General features: G+C 36.2%; 1 protein-coding gene across 3 annotated transcripts in view; it reads left to right on the forward strand.

The window, feature by feature from the left end:
• Positions 1 to 19606, forward strand: part of LOC136031274 (small conductance calcium-activated potassium channel protein 2-like) — a 294910-nt gene that overhangs the window by 261299 nt on the left and 14005 nt on the right. For all 3 annotated transcript variants that reach the window (XM_065710711.1, XM_065710709.1, XM_065710712.1), the window contains one exon: positions 16743 to 16870. In XM_065710711.1, coding sequence (XP_065566783.1) covers positions 16743 to 16870 — 128 coding nt within the window. The remainder of the gene's footprint in view (positions 1 to 16742; positions 16871 to 19606) is intronic.

Here is a 19606-nt window from a genome sequence, read left to right on the forward strand (position 1 = left end):
TGATTCTTTCTGTGCATTAAAATTCGCAAATGGTGGTGCAGTTGAAGTGACTGGGCTTGTTTTCCGTGCTTAAATATCGGCTGCCCCATAGTAAATCTGTACAACTTATGAGAGCATTAAAAAATTCTTAACCTACCAGAGCTTTTTTTTTTTTTTTTTTTTTTTTTTTATAGCACTTGGTATTAACCAAGTGACATATAGCGATCGCAAATTCTGTCAGTCTGTCTGTCCCGGTTTTGCTACTTTAGGCACTTCCAGGTAAGCTAGGACGGTGAAATTTGGCAGGCGTATCAGGAACCGGACCAGATTAAATAAGAAATAGTCGTTTTCCCGATTTGATCATCTGGGGGGGGGGGGGGGTTAATCTGAAAAAAATAGAAAAATGAAGTATTTTTAAGTTACGAACGGGTGATGGGATCTTAATGAAATGTGATGTTTGGAAGGATATCGTGTCTCAGAGCTTTTATTTTACCCGACCAGATCCGGTAACATTGGGGAGTTTGGGGGGGAACCTAAATTCTTGGAAAACGCTTAGAGTGGAGGGATCGGGATGAAACTTGGTAGGAAAAATAATCACAAGTCCTAGATACGTGATTGACATAACTAGAATGGATCTGCTCTGTTTGGGGGTGTTGGGGGGGGAGGGTTAATTCTTAAAAATTAGAAAAATGAGGTATTTTTAACTTACGAAGGAGTGATCGGATCTTAATGAAAGGTTATTATGTCTCAGAGCTCTTATTTTAAATCCCAACTGGACCCGGTGACATAGGGGGGGGATTGAGGGGGACCTAAAATTCTGGAAAATGCTTAGAGTGGAGGGATCGGGATGAAACGTGGTGGGAAAAATAAGCACAAGTCCTAGATACGTGATTGACATAACCGAAATGGATCCAATCTCTTTGGGGGAGTTCGAAGGGAAGGGTTAATTCTGAAAAATTAGGAAAAACGATGTATTTTTAACTTACGAAGGAGTGATAGGATCTTAATGAAATTTGAAGTTTGGAAGCATATCGTGTCTCAGAGCTCTTATCTTATATCCCAACTGCATCTGGTGACATTGGGGGGAATTTCGGAGGGACCTAAAATCTTGGAAAACGCTTAGAGTGGAAGGATTGGAATGAAACTTGGTGGGAAAAATAAGCACAAGTCCTAGATACATGATTGACATAACCGGAATGAATCCACTCTCTTAGGGGGAGTTCGAGATGGGGGGGGGGGTATTCTGAAAAATTAGAAAAAATGAGGCATTTATAACTTACGAAGGAGTGATCGCATCTTAATGAAATTTGATGTTTAGAAGGATATCGTGTCTCAAACCTCTTGTTTCAAATTCCTACTGGATCCGTTGACGTGGGGGGGACTTGGGTGGGGGAACCTAAAATCTTAGAAAATGCTTAGAGTGGAGGGATCTGAATGAAACTTGGTGGTAAAAATAATCGTAAGTCCTAGATACGTGATTGACATAACTGGAACAGATCGGCTCTTTTGGGGGGGAGGAGGGTTAATTCTGAAAAATAAAAAAATAAGGTATTTTTAACTTACGAAGGAATGATCGGATCTTGTTGAAATTTGATGTTTGGAAGGATATCATGTCTCAGAGCTCTTATTTTAAATCCCGACCGGATCCGGTGAAGAGGAAGTTGGGGGGTGCGGAACCTAAAATATTGGAAAACGCTTAAAGTATAGGGATCAGGATGAAACATGGTGGGAAAAATAAGCACAAGTCTTGGATACGGGATTGAAACAACTGGGAACGAATCTTCTCTCTTTGGGGGAGTTGGGAGGGGAGGGTTTATTCTAAAAAATTAGAAAAAATGAGGTATTTTTAACTTACCAAAGAGTAATCGTATCTTAATGAAATTTCATATTTAGAAGGACCTCGAAACTCAGATCTCTTATTTAATGAGATCTGGTAACGAACTGTAGTAAGGAGTGACCCGGCTCAATAGTAAACTAAACTCTAAAAAACGGAATTTTGATTCTAAAAGGTACATCAAAAGAATCGGATTTTCATGCTAATTTTAAATATATAAGTTTCATTAAATTTAGTCTTTGTCATCGAAAGTTAAGAGCCTGAAAAAATTTGTATTATTTTGGAAAATAGGGGTAAACACCCCCTAAAAGTCACAGAATCTTAAATCACACCATCACATGCAGCGTATCAGAGAACCCTATTGCAAAAATTTCAAGTTCCTATCGACAAAAATATGAAATTTCGTATTTTTTGCCAGAAGACAGATCACGGATTTGTGTCGGCCAAATGGTCCTAGAATCTCGCAATAGGGCTCATTCTAAGGAAAATGAAAGTTCTAGTGCCCTTTTTAAGTCACCAAAAAAATTGGAGGGCACCTAGGCCCCCTCCCACGCTCATTGTTTCCCAAAGTCAACGGATCAAAATTTTGAGATAGCCATTTTGTTCAGCATAGTCGAAAACCATAAGAACTATGTTTTTGGGGATGACTTATTCCCCCACAGTCCCCTGGGGAGGGGCAGCAAGTTACAAACTTTGACCAGTGTTTACATACAGTGATGGTTATTGGGAAGTGTACAGACATTTTCAGGGGGATTTTTTGGTTTGGGAGGGGGAGGAGTTGAGGGGAGGGGGCTATATGGGAGGATCTTTCCTTGGATAAATATGTCATGGGGGAAGAGAAATTCAATGAAAAGGGTGCAGGATTTTCTAGCATTACTATAAAAAAAATGAAAAAATAAACATGAAAAAGCTTTCAATTGAAAGTAAGGAGTAGCATTGAAACTTAAAACGAACAGAGATTATTACGCATATGAGGTGTTCTTCTCCTCCTAAATACCTTGTTCTTTATGCTAAAGTATTTTTAGTAATTTCAACTATTTATGCAATGGCCTTTCTGATTCGGGGGTCATTCTTAAAGAATTGGGACAAAACTTAAGCTTTAGAGTAAAGAGCGAGGTATTAACGAGGGGACAAACCCCCTCATATATATAATAAAAATATAAGAATATAGAAGTTTGTCACGAAAGTTAATTCTCAAGTTACGTATATTTTTTACTAATAAAAACGTTCGTTAAAAATTAAAAGTTTTTAGTTGCCTTTTAAAGTAATCGAAAAATTGGAGGGCAACTAGGCCTCCTTCCCACCCCTTATTTCTCAAAATCGTCAGATCAAAACCAAGAGAAAGCCATTTAGCCAAAAAAAAAAATAATAATATGCAAATTTCATTTTAATAATTTATGTGCGGAGAGCCAAAATCAAACATGCATTAATTCAAAAACGTTCAGAAATTAAATTTTAAAAAAGCTAGTTTTTATAAGTGAAAGTTTAAGTTTAAAAGTTTAATTTTAAGTGAAAGTAAGGAGCAACATTAAAACTTAAAACGAACAGAAATTACTCCGTGTATGAAAGGGACTGTTCCCTTTTCAGTGCCCCGCTCTTTACACTAAAGTTTTTACTGTTTGATAAAGTAGAAATAAGAGAAAGAGTCAAACTTTAGCGTAAAGAGCGGGGCGTTGAGAAGGGAACAGCCCCTTTCATACACGAAGTAATATCTGTTCGTTTCAAGTTTTAATATCGCTCCTTATTTTCAATTAAAAAAACTATTTTTTTCATTTAATAACTTACAAAAGAGTGATCGTATCTTAATGAAATTTCATATTTAGAAGGACCTCGAAACTCAGATCTCTTATTTTAAATCCTGACCGGATCCAGTGTCGTTAGGGGAGGGGGGACCAGAAATCTTTGAAAACACTTAAAGCGGAAAGACCAGGATGAAACTTGGTGGAAAGAATAAGTAGAAGTTCAAGATAGGTGAATGACATAACCGGACTGGATCCGATCTCTTTGGTGGAGTTGGGGAGGGGGGGGGGTAATTCGGAAAAATTAGAAAAAGTGAGGTATTTGTAACTTACAAACGGGTGATCAGATCTTAATGAAACTTGATATCTAGAAAGATCTTATGCTTTAGAACTCTGATTTTAAATCCCGACCAGATCTGGTGACATTGAACGGAGTTGGAGGGGGAAACCGGAATTCTTGGAAAACGTGGAAATCGAGGTATCTTACGAATGGGTGATTTGATCTTAATGAAACTTGATATATAGAAGAATCATATGTCTCAGATGCTCCATTTTCAATTCGATTCGGATTTAGCGAAATAGAGGGCTGGAGGGGAAAAATAGAAATCTTGGACACTGGAAATCTTGGAAAACGCTTAGAGTGGAGAGATCGGGATGAAAATTGATGGAAAGAATAACCACAAGATATAGATATGAGACTTACATAGTGGGTATGGATCCATTTTCTTTGGGGGAGCTGGGGGTTTTTAGTTTGGAAAAATTAGAAAAATTGAGGTATTTTTAACTTAAAAATGGGTGGCCGGATCTTAATGAAATTTGATAATTAGAAGGAACTCATGTCTCAGAGCTCTTCTTTCAAATCCCGACCAGATCTGTTGACATTGGCGGGAGTTGGAGGGGAAACTGGAAATCTTGGAAAACACTTATAAATGTCGTATATACGTAATTGACGTAACCGGACTGGATCCGCTCTCTTTGAGGGAGTTAGATGGTGGGGTTCAGTGCTTTGGCGAGTTTAGTGCTTCTGGACGTGCTAGGACGATGAAAACTGGTAGGCGTGTCAGGGAGCTGTAAAAATTGACTTGATAAAGTGTTTTTCTCGATTCGACCATCTGGGGGGCTAAAGGGAGAGGAAAAATGAGAAAAATTTAGGTATTTTTAAGTTACGAGTGGGTTATCGGATCTAAATGAATTTTGATATTAAGAAGGACCTCGTGACTCAGAGTTCTTATTTTAAATCCCGACCGGCATTAAGCCTCTGATTTTCCTTTTAAACCAATCTATTGATTCTTAGAATTTTGCTAGAGCTCATACCATATGTGCTCTTGGCTCTTCCGACCTCGTCACAAGTGTCATATGAGCTCTTAGCTATTGTTTTTTTTTTTTCCATTTCTTTCAAATATTTATTGGTAGTAGTAAGATAAAAAAAATTGCAGTGCTGAAGAAAACAGAAATAAATTATTTGTTCTTAAAAGGTTATAGCGTCCAACGGTCTTCTAAACATCATATTCAAATGAATTTTCTTTTATAGTGATTTTTTTTTGTTTTTGCTATCATTTGATACACCTTCCGATGCAAGGGGACTGCTTAAAATACTATAGGTAAATAAGCCACTTGCCCTGACGAACTGCCATAAATAAGAGAGTTGCTCAGATTTAGCTTGATCATGTAGCTTTCTCCATTTTTCGGCTCTCTTTACTCTTTGCTCACAAGTTGACTTTAAGGATATGTAAACAGTCGAGGTACAAGCGTAAAGTACAAAATAATCAAACAACAAGAGGTTTCTTCAATTCTAAAGAAAAAAATATCATGTACATCAACGAAAATAAAATGTCAAGCCATCAAACAGTTCGTGTTAACGAACTGTAGTAAGGAGCGACCCGGCTCAATAGTAACCGATGCTCTAAAACAACGGAATTTTGATACCAATATTTACATAAAAAGAATCACATTTTAATGCTGATTTTAAATATATAAGTTTCATCAAGTTTTGTCTTAACTCTAGAAAGTTACAAGCTTGAGGAAATGTGCCTTATTTTAGAAAATAGGAAGAAACACCCCCTAAAAGTTATAAAATCTTAACGAAAATCACACCATCAGATTCAGCATATCAGAGAATTCTACTGTAGAAGTTCCAAGCTCCTATCTACAAAAACGAGGAATTTTGTTGTTTTTTCCCCCAGGGGTGATAGTATCGACCCAGTGGTCCTAGAATGTAGCGAGAGGGCCCATTCTAACGGAAATTAAAAGTTCTAGTGTCCTGTTTAAGCGACCAAAAAATTGGAGGGCACCGAGGCCCCCTCCTACGCAAGTTTTTCCAAAAAGTCACCGGATCAAAATTTTGAGATAGCCAATCTGTCCAGCTTAGTCAAAAGCCTAATAACTATGTCTACGGAGACGACTTAATCCCCCACAGTCCCCGGGGGAGGGGCTGCAAGTAAACAAACTTTGACCATTGTTTACACATAGCAATGGTTATTGTGGAGTGTGCAGACGTTTTCATGGGGCTTTTTCGCGTTGGGGTGGGGGTCGCGTGGAAGGATCTTTCCTTGGAGGAATTTATCATGAGGGAAGACAATATCCATGAAGGGGGCACTGGATTTTATAGCATTATTTTAAAAAACAATGAGAAAATAAATAAAAAAAAATCAAAGGGAAGGAATGAAAAGCATTAAAAAGTTAAAACGAACATGAAATATTACGTATCTAAGGGGATTCGTCTCCTCCATAATACCTTGCTCTTTACGCTAAAGTAATTTTTGTAATTAAGGGGTCATTCTTAAAGATTAGGGACAAATTTAAGCTTTAATGTAAAGAGCGAGGTATTAACGAGAGGGCGAACCCCCTCATATACGTAATAAAAATACACAAATATAGAAGTTCGTTAGGTACGTGTGTTTATTACTAACAAAAACGTTCGTAAATAAAAATCTAGTTGCATTTTTAAGTAACCAAAAATTGGAGGGCAACTAGGCCTCCTCCCCCAGCCCTTTTCCTTATCGAAATCGTCCGATCAAAACTATGAGAAAGCCATTTAGCAAAAAAAAAGTAATATGCAAATTTTGTTTTTTCATTCATGTGTGGTGAGCCAAAATCAAAACATGCATTTAATTCAAAACATTCAGAAATTAAATATAAATTTTTTTTTTTAACTGGAAGTAAGGAGCGACATGAAAGCTTAAAACGAACAAAAAATTATTTCGTATATGAAAGGGGTTGTCCCATCCTCAACGCCTCACTCTTTACGCTATTTTTTGTATTGTTTTAAAAAGTAGAGTTGTAACAAAGAGTTAAACTTTACCATGAAGAGCGGGGCGTTGAGGAGGGGACAACCTCTTTCATATACGGAATAATTTCTGCTCGTTTTAGTTTTTAATGTCGCTCCTTAGTCGCAGCTAAAAACAGACTTTTTTTTTTATTTGATTTTTATACAAAATTATACGTGACGGAGGACGCCTTATTTCAGCTTTGAAATCAGATATAAATTTTTATTAGTGATGCATACTTTTATTCCAAATTTAGACATTATCCTGTCTTTTTATCCTCTTATCTATTTTTATCCTGTCTTTTCAAGCTGTTTTTTTTGGCAAGTTAAAAGTAATAATAATTGGATTCTGTAGTATTTAAACTAAATCAACTCGAGCAAAATAGCTTCCAAAACGCAGGCCCATGAAGTTAACTGGCAAAAATTTCTACGAACAGTAAAAACATATTTCATTTAAATGCTTTGATTTTACTGTTGCTCTGAAACAAAAATCAAATATTTTCGGTGCGATACAGCAACTGCTCTAATACAGTGGTGTCATTTCACAGAAGTGTAGGGAACGGGTAAGCGTATCAAGCTGAAACTTTTATGAGATATTGAGCAGGATGTTAAACTAAGCTAAGACATTGTATGAATCCATGTCATAAACATGACTTACATGCAACATCTCAGGAACAGCTAAGGGGGTTAGGTTTAAACTTTCAAGGCAAGTTGAGTTGGAATGCTGAACTAAATCTAAAGACACTGATTGGATCCAGATAGTCAGACGGGAGTATCTGCAGTATAGCAGAGATGAGTAGGGGTTGGCTATCTAGTTGAAACGTTCAAGGAATGTTTAGGGGGATGTTGAACTCAATAAAAGAACAACGTGTGCATTCAAGTAGTCAGAAAGGTTTTGCTGTAATATCTCAGGGACATTTAAGGGCATTAAATTGAAAATTCCAAAGAATGTTGAGGGAGCTATCAAACTAAATCAAAACACAATATCTGCATCCAGGCTATAAAAAGAATTTATTTGCAATATCTAAGGAACAGCCAGAAACATTAAGTTGAAACTTTCAAGGCACGTCGAGGGGGGATGTGAGCAAAATTAGAAGAAACTATGTACATACAGGTTGTCAAAAAGGTTTTCGAAAATAAATATGAAAACGTTTTTTCAGCTGGAAGTAAGGAGCAGCATTAAAACTTAAAACGAACAGAAATTATTACCCATATGAGGGGCTCACCTCCTTCTAATACCTTGCTCTTTACGCTAAAGTATTTTTACTAATGTCAACTATTTATTCTACGGCTTTTGTGATTCAGGGGTCATTCTTCATGAATTGGGACAAAATTTCAGATTTAGTGTAAAGAGAAGGGTACTGACGAGGGGGCGAACCCTCTCATATATGTAATAAAAAGATGAGAATAAAAGGTTCTTTTCGTAAGCTAATTTATAAGTTACGTATAAATTTTACTAATAAAAAGATTCGTAAAAAATTATAAGTTCTAGTTGCCTTTTTAATTAACCAAAAAATTGGAGGGCAACTAGGCTTCCTCCCCCACTCTTTTTTTGTCAAAATCATTTGATCAAAATTATGCGAAAGCCATTTAGCGAAAAAAAATAAATATACAAATTTCGTTTTAATTATTCTTCTGCGGAGAGCCAAAATCAAAACATGCATTGATTCAAAAACGTTCAGAAATTAAATAAAAACAAGAGCTAAGAGCTCATATGGCACTTGTGACGAGGCGAGAAGAGCTAAGAGCCAAGAGATCATATGGTATGAGCTCTAACAAAATTCTATGAATCAATAGATTGACTTAAACAGGAAAATAAGAGGCTTAATGCCGGTCAGGATTTAAAATAAGACCTCTGAGTCACGATGTCCTTCTAAATATCAAAATTCATTAAGATCCGATCACCCACTCGTAAGTTACAAATACCTAATTTTTTCTAATTTTTCCTCTCCCTTCAGCCCCAGATGGTCGAATCTGGGAAAACGACTTTATCAAGTCAAATTGTTCAGCTCCCTGACACGCCTACCAATTTTAATCGTCCTAGCACGTCCAGTAGGACCAAACTCGCCAAATCAATGAACCCCACCCCCCAACTCCCCTTCTGTCAATAACGTATCAAGGACATTTGTTTATTCTATCCACCAACCTTCATCCCGATTCCTCCACTCAAAGTGTTTTTCCAAGATTTCCCCTTCAAACTCCCCCCAATGTCAAAAGATCTGGTTGGGATTTGAAATAAGAGCTCTGAGACATGAATTCCTTCTAAAAATCAAATTTCATTAAGATCCGATCATCTATTCGTAAGATAAAAATACCCCAATTTTCACGTTTTCCAAGAATTATGGTTTCCCCCTCCAACTCCCACCAATGTCACAGGATCTGGTAGGAATTTAAAATTAGAACTTTAGAGCACAAGATCCTTCTAAATATCAAATTTCATTAAGATCTGGTCACCCTTTCGTAAGTTACAAATACCTCAATTTTCAAATTAGCCCCCCCCCCCCCAATTCCACCAAAGAGAGCAGATCCGGTCCGGTTATGTCAGTCACGTATCTTAGACAGGTTTCTATTCTTCCCATCCAGTTTTATCCTGATCTCACAGCTTTAAGTATTTTCTAAGATTACCCGTCCCCCCAACTGCCCCCCCCCCAATTACGCTTGATCTGGTTGGGATTTAAAATAAGAGATCTGAGTTACGAGGTCCTTCTAAATATGAAATTTCATGAAGATCCGATCACTTCTTCGTAAGTTAAAAATACGTAGTTTTTTCTTATTTTTCAGAATTAGCCCCCTCCCCAACAGAGCGGATCCGTTCCATTTATGTAAATCACGTATGTAAGACTTCTGCTCTTTTTTTCCCACCAAGTTTCATCCCGATCCCTCCAATCTAAGCGTTTTCCATGATTTTAGGTTCCCCACCCCAAACTTCCCCCAATGTCACCAAATCTGGTCATGATTTAAAATAAGAGGTTTGAGACACGATATCCTTCTAAATATCAAATTTCATTGAGATCCGATCACCCGTTCGTAAGTTAAAAATACCTCTTTTTTCGAATTTTTCAGAATTAACCCCTCCCCCAACCCCCCCAAAGAGAGCGGATCCGTTCCGCTTATGCCAATCATGTATCTAGGACTTGTGCTTATTTTTCCCACCAAGTTTCTTCCCGATCCCTCCACTCTAAGTGTTTTCCAAGTTTTAGGTTTCCCCCTCCCAACTCCCCCCAAATGTCACCAGATCCGGTCGGGTTTAAAATCAGAGCTCTGAGACACGATATCTTTCTAAATATCAAATTTCATTGAGATCCGATCACCCTGTCGTACGTAAAAAATACCTCATTTTTTCTAATTTTTCAGAATTACCCCCCCCCCTAACTACCCAAAAAAGAGTGGATCCGTTCCAGTTATGTCAATCATGTATCTAGGACTTGTGCTTAATATTCCCACCAAGTTTCATCCCGATCCCTCCACTCAAGTTTTTTCCAAGTTTTAGATTTCCCCCTCCCAACCCCCCAACCCCCAATGTCACCAGATCTGGTCAGGATTTAAAATAAGAGCTCTAAGACACCATATCCTTCTAAATATCAAATTTCATTGAGATCCGATCACCCGTTCGTAAGTTAAAAATACCTCATTTTTTTAATTTTTCAGAATTACCCCCCCCCCCCCCAACCACCCCCAAAGAGAGTGGATCCGTTCCGGTTATGTCAATCATGTATCTAGGACTTGTGCCTATTTTCCCCACCAAGTTTCATCCCAATCCCTCCACTCTAAGTGTTTTCCAAGATTTTAGGTTTCCCCCTCCCATATCCCCCCCTCCGATGTCACCAAATCTGGTTGGGATTTTAAATAACAGCTCTGAGACACGATATTCTTCCAAACATCAAATTTCATTAAGATCTGATCAACAGTTCGTAAGTTAAAAATACTTCAATTTTTTCCATTTTTTCTGAACTAACCGGTGCCCCACTCCCCCCCCCCCAGATGGTCAAATTGGTAAAATGACTATTTTTAATTTAAGTTTGTCCCGTCCCTGATACGCCTGCCAAATTTCATCGTCCTAGCCTACCTGGAAGTGCCTAAAGTAGCAAAACCGGGGACGACAGACCGACAGACAGACCGACAGAATTAGCAATTGCTATATGTCACTTGGTTAATATCAAGTGCCATAAAAAACAAGTTGTTTTCAACTGAAAGTAAGGAGCGACATTAAAACTTAAAACGAACAGAAATTACTTCGTATATGAAAGGGGCTGCTTCCTCATCAACGCCCCGCTCTTTGCGCTAAAGTTTTTTACTGTTTTAAAAAGAAGAGTTGAGAGAAATAGTCAAACTTTAGCGTAAAGAGCGGGGCGTTGATGAGGAAGCAGCCCCTTTCATATACGAAGTAATTTCTGTTCGTTTTAAGTTTTAATTTCGCACCTTACTTTCAGTTGAAAAAACTTTTTTTTTTTATTTAATTTTAGCTCAAGGAGAGACGAAGAAGAAATAGTCTGTTTAATAATAGAACAAATGTGGGCCTCCCATTCCAAATTGCTGATCAGTGTAAACGCTAATTTGAGTCTTAACCTTGGAGGCTATTGGAGTCTTAAACCATGGCTTTGATTTAAGAAAACTAAAGGTCAAAATATTAGATTTTTAGAATTTTATTTTATTTTTGACAGGACTGCTTCACTTGCGACGTCTTCGAGAATTCCGATTGCACAGCTCTGAATATTTTTTTCTGTACCTTTTGAGCAATTACACATCATTCACAAACTTCCATGGATCGGCGGATTCATTAGCAAGATTGTTGATCATTATCAGAAATAGTAAAGGACCTAAAAATGTACCCTGTGGAACTCCGCTAGAAATCAGAGTAAATAAGAATAAACATTTTTATACTTAACAACTTGACTTTTATTTGACAGAAAAGGTGCAATGATACTAACTTGAAAATGAATTACTTTTAATTCATTCAACAATTTCTCAACTAAAATGATTGTGACCAACAAGTTCAAAAGCCTCCTGGATGTCAATCAAAGGAGATTGAGCCAGGTATCTAGCTCGTCAAGTAGTCAAACAGTTCGTGGTAACGAACTGTAGTAAGGAGCGACCCGGCTCAATAGTAACCAAAACTCTAAAAAATTGAATTTTGATATCAATAGCTACACCGAAAGAATCGCATTTTAATGCTGTCATGGGGATCTGTCATGGGGGAAGAAAAATTCAAGGAAAAGGGCGCATGATTTTCTAGCATTACTATAAGAAAACAATGAAAAATAAACATGAACACGTTTTTCAAATGAAAGGAAGGAGTAGCATTGAAACTTAAAACAAACAGAGATTATTACACATATGAGGAGTTCCAAAAATACTTTAGCATAAAGAGCGAGGTATTTAGGAGGAGGTAAATACCTCGCTCTTTATGCTAAAGTATTTTTAGTAATTTCAACTATTTATTCTACGGCCTTTCTGATTCAGGGGTCATTCTAAAAGAATCGGGACAAAACTTAAGATTTAGTGTAAAGAGCGAGGTATTAACGAGGATACAAACCCCCTTTTGTACATAATAAAAATATAAGATTATGAAAGTTTGTTACGTAAGTTGCTAATTTATAAGTTACGTATATTTTTTACTAATAAAAACGTTCGTTATTTAAAAGTTCTAGTTGCCTTTTTAAGCAACCGAAAAATTGGAGGGCAACTAGGCCTCCTTCTCCACCCCTTATTTCTCAAAATCATCCGATCAAAACTAAGAGAAAGCCATTTAGCTAAAAAAAAAATAATATACAAATTTTATTTTAATAATTTATGTGCGGAGAGCCAAAACCAAACATGCATTAATTCAAAAACGTTCAGAAATTAAATTAAAAAAACTAATTTTTTTAGCTGAAAGTAAGGAGCGACATTAAAACTTAAAACGAACAGAAATTACTCCGTATATAAAATGGGTTGTCCCCTCCGCAATCCCTCGCTCTTTACGCTAAAGTTTGACTCTTTGCCACAATTCTACTTTTTAAAACAATTAAAAGCTTTAGCGTAATTAGCGAGGGATTGCGGAGGGGACAACCCATTTTATATACGGAGTAATTTCTGTTCGTTTTAAGTTTTAATGTCGCTCCTTACTTTCAGCTAAAAAAATTAGTTTTTTTCATTTAAATTATATACAGTATCGAAGAGACTGACCAGGTAATGTGTCGCTGATAAACCTTTCATCCTTCCGAATTACTGTTCATCTAAAAGCTCAAGGATCGTCTCTTTAAGCGAATTTGCTTCGAAGCTCTCATATAGTTTAGAGAATATCGGTGTTAAGGTAATTGATCGGACCCCATAGAAATCTAAATTAACCCCTGTCTTACGTATGGGCGAAACGTACCCTTTTTTCCAATACATAGGGAACGAGCCACTTCTAGTTATTATGTTAAAAATATTTGATAAAGGTTTTGATAGTTTATAAGGAAATGCTTTTGTTAAATCAATCGGAATATCAAGGGGGCATATTGAAGTTCTCTTTCCTTTAGGTATTTTGCCTCAACATCAACAAGTTGTATTACTGGGATATCCTGGTCTGGTGCTAGAGGGAAGAGAATATTTCTTAAGAGAGGAGGGAGGATTTTTACAATAGCGGTGAGGTGTCTATCTAGGGAATTAGCCGCAGTTTCAGGGGTGACATCAAGATTAAGTTCGACCTTTTTAACTGTTTCAACAAGCACTTTCTTGACTGTGTTATACCCCTGCTTCGGTCGTACTTTAAAGACTTCGCTTACTCTATTACGGTAGAACCTTTCCAAATCTGTTTTCTTAGAGATTTTCTTAGTAGATTAACTTCCTCACTTTTTCATTGATGAAACAGTCTTAATTTTTATCAGATAATGTATCATTTATACCTGGCTTGTCATAAGATCATCTTTTCTTTTTCACCTCTGGAAAATGGGGTAAATAATTATTGATGTTTTTCTTGGAAAATTTTGCCTTTCTTATTCGATTCGTCGGCAGCGAGTACAATAATTGATCTATACCTAAATTAATCGAGTTTATACTTGTGGATATGATCTTGTATCGGATTTAGCGAAAGCGTAAAATGGCAACTGCCACCAAGTGGGGGAGGGAATTGGGTCTTTGATAGAATTCAAGCATATTTGTGCAAATAACGTGAAGGGAAGTACCGCCTTTTGTTGTTGGGATATTAGCCATTTGTTTTAAGTTAACTTCCCAGCAAGAATAACTCGTGTTTAGTTTATTTCTATCCCAAGTTAGTAGGATCCTAGTATTAGGATGTTTAGATTGAGGGTAATCAAGTGATACATGTGATTTTTCCAAAAAACCTTCACGCTGCTCCGGGTTTTGGCCGGATGAATAATAAAAACAACCATCGATGATATTAATTAATTGGCGTGGTAAAACTTTCGGTTTAACTCTAATACAAATTATTTTGTCATACTCATTTATTCTTTAACTTATGGAACTTTAACTTCCCTTGGCAAAAAATTATCACGACAAAAAAATCATTACCCCTCTGCCCTTTTTACAAAGGTAGTGATCATGTGGGTAAAGTTTAACAAACTTATTCAAATAAGCCATCTTCAGAGTATCCAGGTTTTGGGACTGAACCTCGGTTATGCAAATTTAATCTAATGCTAGTTTATTCACCGTAATTCCAAGCTCAACCAATTTTTCAAAATTAAGGCTTTCTGCATTACTTAATGACAAACGGGGAAAATAGTTAAGTACTTTATTTTTCTTATATTTACTACTATGAGTACCAAAAACACCCGTTGGCAAACAATTTGAAATAGGAGTTTGAGGCGAGGACGATTATGGACAGTTTCTCTGGATGGCTGGGGTTTATAATATTTGGCTGAGACGGGGAAACTATGGGTAGGCTCGAACCAGCATTAGGAGTTGTAGTATCCCCTGTACACCATGTCATATTGAGGGCTCTACAGTAGGGGACAAATCTATTGGACATGAAGATCAATACTTTGGGGGAAACGTGGGGAAAAAAGATGGCAGGGGTAATTTTGAAAAGAAGTCGAAAGTCACTGCTCGGAGAGAAAAGAGATAAACTGATTCTTCTTTTGCCAGCGCCAGTTTCCACCCTGGCGTCATTTTTGGTATATTCAATAAAAAAAACTATCACTAGATTGATGCCAATCACTAGACTCGACTTATTAGATTGAAATCTTCAGGGAACGTTTAGGGTGATGTTGAACCAAATCAAAACGCTGTATGTGTATTCTAGTTGCCAAAAGAGCGTATCTAGTAACGGCTAGGAACTAGGAACGGCTAAGAGCATGAATTTGAAACTCACTGGAAATATTAAAAGGATGTTGAGGTATTGACTAGATTTTAAATATTTTATTTGTGGGTACAAATGTAAGTTTATCAAGGATATTAAATTTTTGAAGAAAAGTGGTTGTGTCGATTCTTAGAGAAAAATATCGTCTTTTAATGTTTATGTTCTGATATTTCAGGTCATAAAAATGCCACAATTAAAGGCTGAAAGCCAAGGGAGGGAAAAAATCTGCTTGTATTAATTCTTGACGTCACATTTTTACATTGTACACAACAAATCAGTTGAAAACTATTCATCTAAACAAATCAGCAATAATAAAAATATAACTCCAGAAAATTCTTATAATTAAATGGTTGGTAATTATTTATCCAAATTCAAGGTTATAACATAATGGAAGTTAATTATTTATCCAAATTCAAGGTTATAACGTAATGGAAGTCAGGATGGCGTCAGCCCTTTGGAAGGCCTTAAAAAATTTATAAATTTTTTTCTAAAATTTATATAGCAAGCCTAAATCTTGCTTCTTAAGCAGACAAACTGGAAAAAAATTGAAATATTCTTTTTACTAACGATTGAATAAACAACTTATGTTAAAAACGATCAGATGTTGATTATAAAAGTCGCTTTTTCCAGAAATGCTTTTTTGATGTTTCCAGGAATGAATACCATTATATATTAAATAGTAAGTCAATTTTCATTAGTTTTTTCTGTAATCTTTGTTATTATAGTGATTCCCTTATTTTTTCTTGTTCATGTTATGACAAATAAAATCAAACAGCTCGAAATAAAAACTGAAACCATATTATTACTTTACAGCTATTACAACCAATCAGTGAAACCATAATAGTCGAGTTTATTGAAAAGAACTAATTAAACTTGACTGACCACTTAAAATGTGGCCGTATGATATACGGTATTCATTCCTGGAAGTCTCAGTAGTTTTGGATTCTTTAAAGTTATAAAAAAATTAAAAATACATTTTGCTAGCCGCAAAACTGATGGACTTGACTGATAGATATGACAGTTTACAAAGGATATTGATCCAATATATTCTATATAGCCAAGCGATATAGTGGCTATTGTATGAAAAGCCTTCTGAGGCAGGATGCAGTTCAGTTCAGTTCAGCACAAATGATGACAAGTTTAAATTTGACTCGATTGTTGATTGTAATTTTTGTTCGTGTTGCATCTCAATTATTTGTATTGATGGAGATCTTTGTTCGTTATAAGCCTGAGTAAGTATTTGACTTCATTTGTGCTGGTCTTTAGTTTATTGCTTTGGTCTGACTTTATTTCGTTCGCTAGTAATGAATGTGCTCATGTAGATAAGCTCCATAAGGTAAATTGCTGCTTTAAGGTAAAATCGCCATTACCATCGTTTTTAAATGATAATTTTACTGGTAAGGTGGATTCTGATCATGCCAAAAACGAGGTCAAAGTAGTTTCAGTAGCTGTTTTGCGATGCCCTAAATGATCAACTGTTAAGATATAGCGTTTATTTTCAATTCAAAAAAAATTAACTTCTGGACTAATTTAGACTGATTGCTAATGTTTTTTTGTTATTTTTGTTCTAGTAATTTTGTTCGTGTGACTTTTCTCGTGTTTGTTTGAGTCGATATTGTACAACTTGAATGTAATTTCATTTTTTAGCTCAAAAATGCAGCCGCTAACGTCTTGCGAGAAACTTGGCTTATATACAAACATACAAAACTGGTCAAAAGGGTAAATCATGGGAAAGTTCGGACTCACCAGCGGAAATTTCTAATGGCAATATATTCGTAAGTATTTCTAGCTTTTTAAACGCCGTATTACCAAGGGTTACCTCTGGCTGAACTAGGAGTGTTTGTAAAACAAAAAATCCCATTTCAAACATCTGCTGGTGGTGACAAAACAGCTCACGTGGCACCAAGGAATTGGTTTTGACTGTTTTGTGTCCCTGTGACTGCCAAAGCCAAATGTGATGACCAAGGCCAACGACGTTGCCAAATGTGCAAAATAATTTCAAGATATGTAGCTATTACCCTTAAAATGTTTAACAGTTACTAAATATCAATGACAAGAAAAAGTGTTCCGCCTGTGGCTCAACAGCGCTGTTTTGCGCTATACCGCGAATGTAAGGTGATATTCAGTAGACAGGTCTAAAGAAATAGTAGAAGTATTACTCCCTTTTAGATCAATGTCATATCCTGATAAAAGAAAATGTGCAGCTGGGAGGCCAATAGTACACCTCGTCACCAGTTCAGTGGGGCTTGAGTGGTGTGAAAGCCTAAATTTAATATAGATAAATTTATATTGTAGGTTAAAACTGAAACGGATGGAAATTCAAAGACAAAATGACGAACATATACAAACTTTAATAAATAAGAAAATGTTATATCAATAAAGACGGAACGATACAAAGCCGTTTTCTACAACTCTCCTAAATTGAAACCAAGACTTATAGCCATAGCCTCACATAGCCAAAATACTAAGAGGAATAACAGTTTTTTGAAGTATCAGTGCCTCATCCTAGCTAAGAGATGGTTATGTACCCAGTATTTTTATTTTGTGGGGGAATGTCAAATACAGTAAGGCCATTCTTTTAGTTTTTTAGCAGTTACATAACCCAAAAGGTATTTTTACGTAATATTTCAAATATAAAAGGGTACAAGAGGCCTTTCTCACCGCAAAAGGCTCTTAAAATTTACTTATTATTTTAACCCAAACATTCTGTAAAAAAAAAGATAAAAATTAAAAAAATGGAAAAGTCTGAATATTCTGAATGTTATGTGGAAAAAAAAATACTTGAATATTCTGCATATGCTTATTAACTGAAAAACAAAGATTCCAATTTTTCACTTTTCACGATTGTACGAGAATATCGTTAACCAACCCCACTGTACATTGAGTATTATTTAGCACACTTACTCATAAATGATATTTATCTCCGCAACGTTCACATTCACGATGTAGAAGAATAGACGGCGGAAAGTGTTTGCCCTTTTGAAAAAATATCAGTGTTGGTGAATTTGTGAATTTGACATTATCTGTAATTTAAGCGTTTCTTCTGTACTTTAGAATAACTGCTTCTCATAGAAAGCTGTCCACTAAAAACGAAGTTGAACTGGACATCATAAAAACGATTGTAGAAAGTGATAAATAAAAGGGCGAAGTGCATGACGACTCTCGTATCTACGAACAGTTTTGCTTTCATTGGAAAATAATCATGTATTCCGAGAGAACAAAGTGCTGTTTCAAGGGCCGAGACCAAGAGTTCAGGATATCACAGACATCAATAGTTCCTAAATCATGACATCCTGAAATGGAAAAAGGCATTAAATAAATATTTCTGCTTCTTGTGCATTTCTTAAACAGGGCCAAGCAATTGTGGATTTTTATTTCATGCTATTTCTTTTTATTTTAATGTCTTTCTAAATATTCACCCCTTATTTTCAGATGAAAGAACTATTTTTTATATTTAATCAAACAGTTCGGTTTAATCAAATCACACCATCAGATTCAGCGTATCAGAGAACCCTATTGTAGAAGTTTCAAGCTCCTATCTCCAAAAATGTGGAATTTTGTATTTTTTTTGCCAGAAGGCAGATGACGGATGAGTGTTTATTTGTTTGTTTTTTTTTTGTTTTTTTTTCAAGAGTGATCGTATCGACCCAGTGGTCCTATAATGTTGCAAGAGGGCTCATTCTAACGGAAATGAAAAGTTCTAGTGCCCTTTTTAAGTGACCAAAAAGATTGAAGGGCTCCTAGGCCCCCTCCCACGCTAATTATTTTCCCAAAGTCAATGGATCAAAATTCTGAGATACCCATTTTTTTCAGAGTAGTCGAAAAACCTTATAACCATGTCTTTGGGGACGATTTACTCCCCCACAGTCCCCGTGGGAGGGGCTACAAGTTACAAACTTTGACCAGTGCTTACATATAGTAATGGGCATTGGGAAGTGTACAGACGTTTTCAAAGGGATTTTTTGGGTGAGTGAGGGGTTGAGAAGAGGGGTATATGTTGGGGGAACTTTCCATCGAGGAATTTGTCATGCGAGAAGAAAATTTCCATGAAGGCAGCGTTTTCTAGCATTATTTAAAAAAAAAAAAAACATGAAAAAATAAATATGAAAAAAAAATTCCACTGGAAGTAAGTAGCTGCTATAAAACTTAAAATGAACAAAAATTATTATGCTTAGGAGGGGCTCACCTTCTCCTAATGCCTCGCTCTTTACGCTAAAGTATTTTTAAGAATTTCAACTATTTATTCTATGGCTTTTGTGATTCAGGGATCATTCTTAATGAATTGGGACAAAATTTAAGCTTTATTGTAAAGAGCGAGGTACTAACGAGGGGGTGAACCCCCTCATATGTTAATAAAAACATGAGAATACAAAAGTTCGTTACGTAAGCTAATTTATAAGTTACGTATACCTTTTACTAATAAAAACATTCGTAAAAAATTAAAACTTCTAGTTGCCTTTTAAGTAACCAAAAATCGGAGGGTAACTAGGCTTCTCCCCTCCCGCTCCTTT

The sequence above is a fragment of the Artemia franciscana genome, chromosome 9 (assembly GCF_032884065.1).
Source record: "Artemia franciscana chromosome 9, ASM3288406v1, whole genome shotgun sequence".
Classification (NCBI taxonomy): Eukaryota; Metazoa; Arthropoda; class Branchiopoda; order Anostraca; family Artemiidae; genus Artemia; species Artemia franciscana.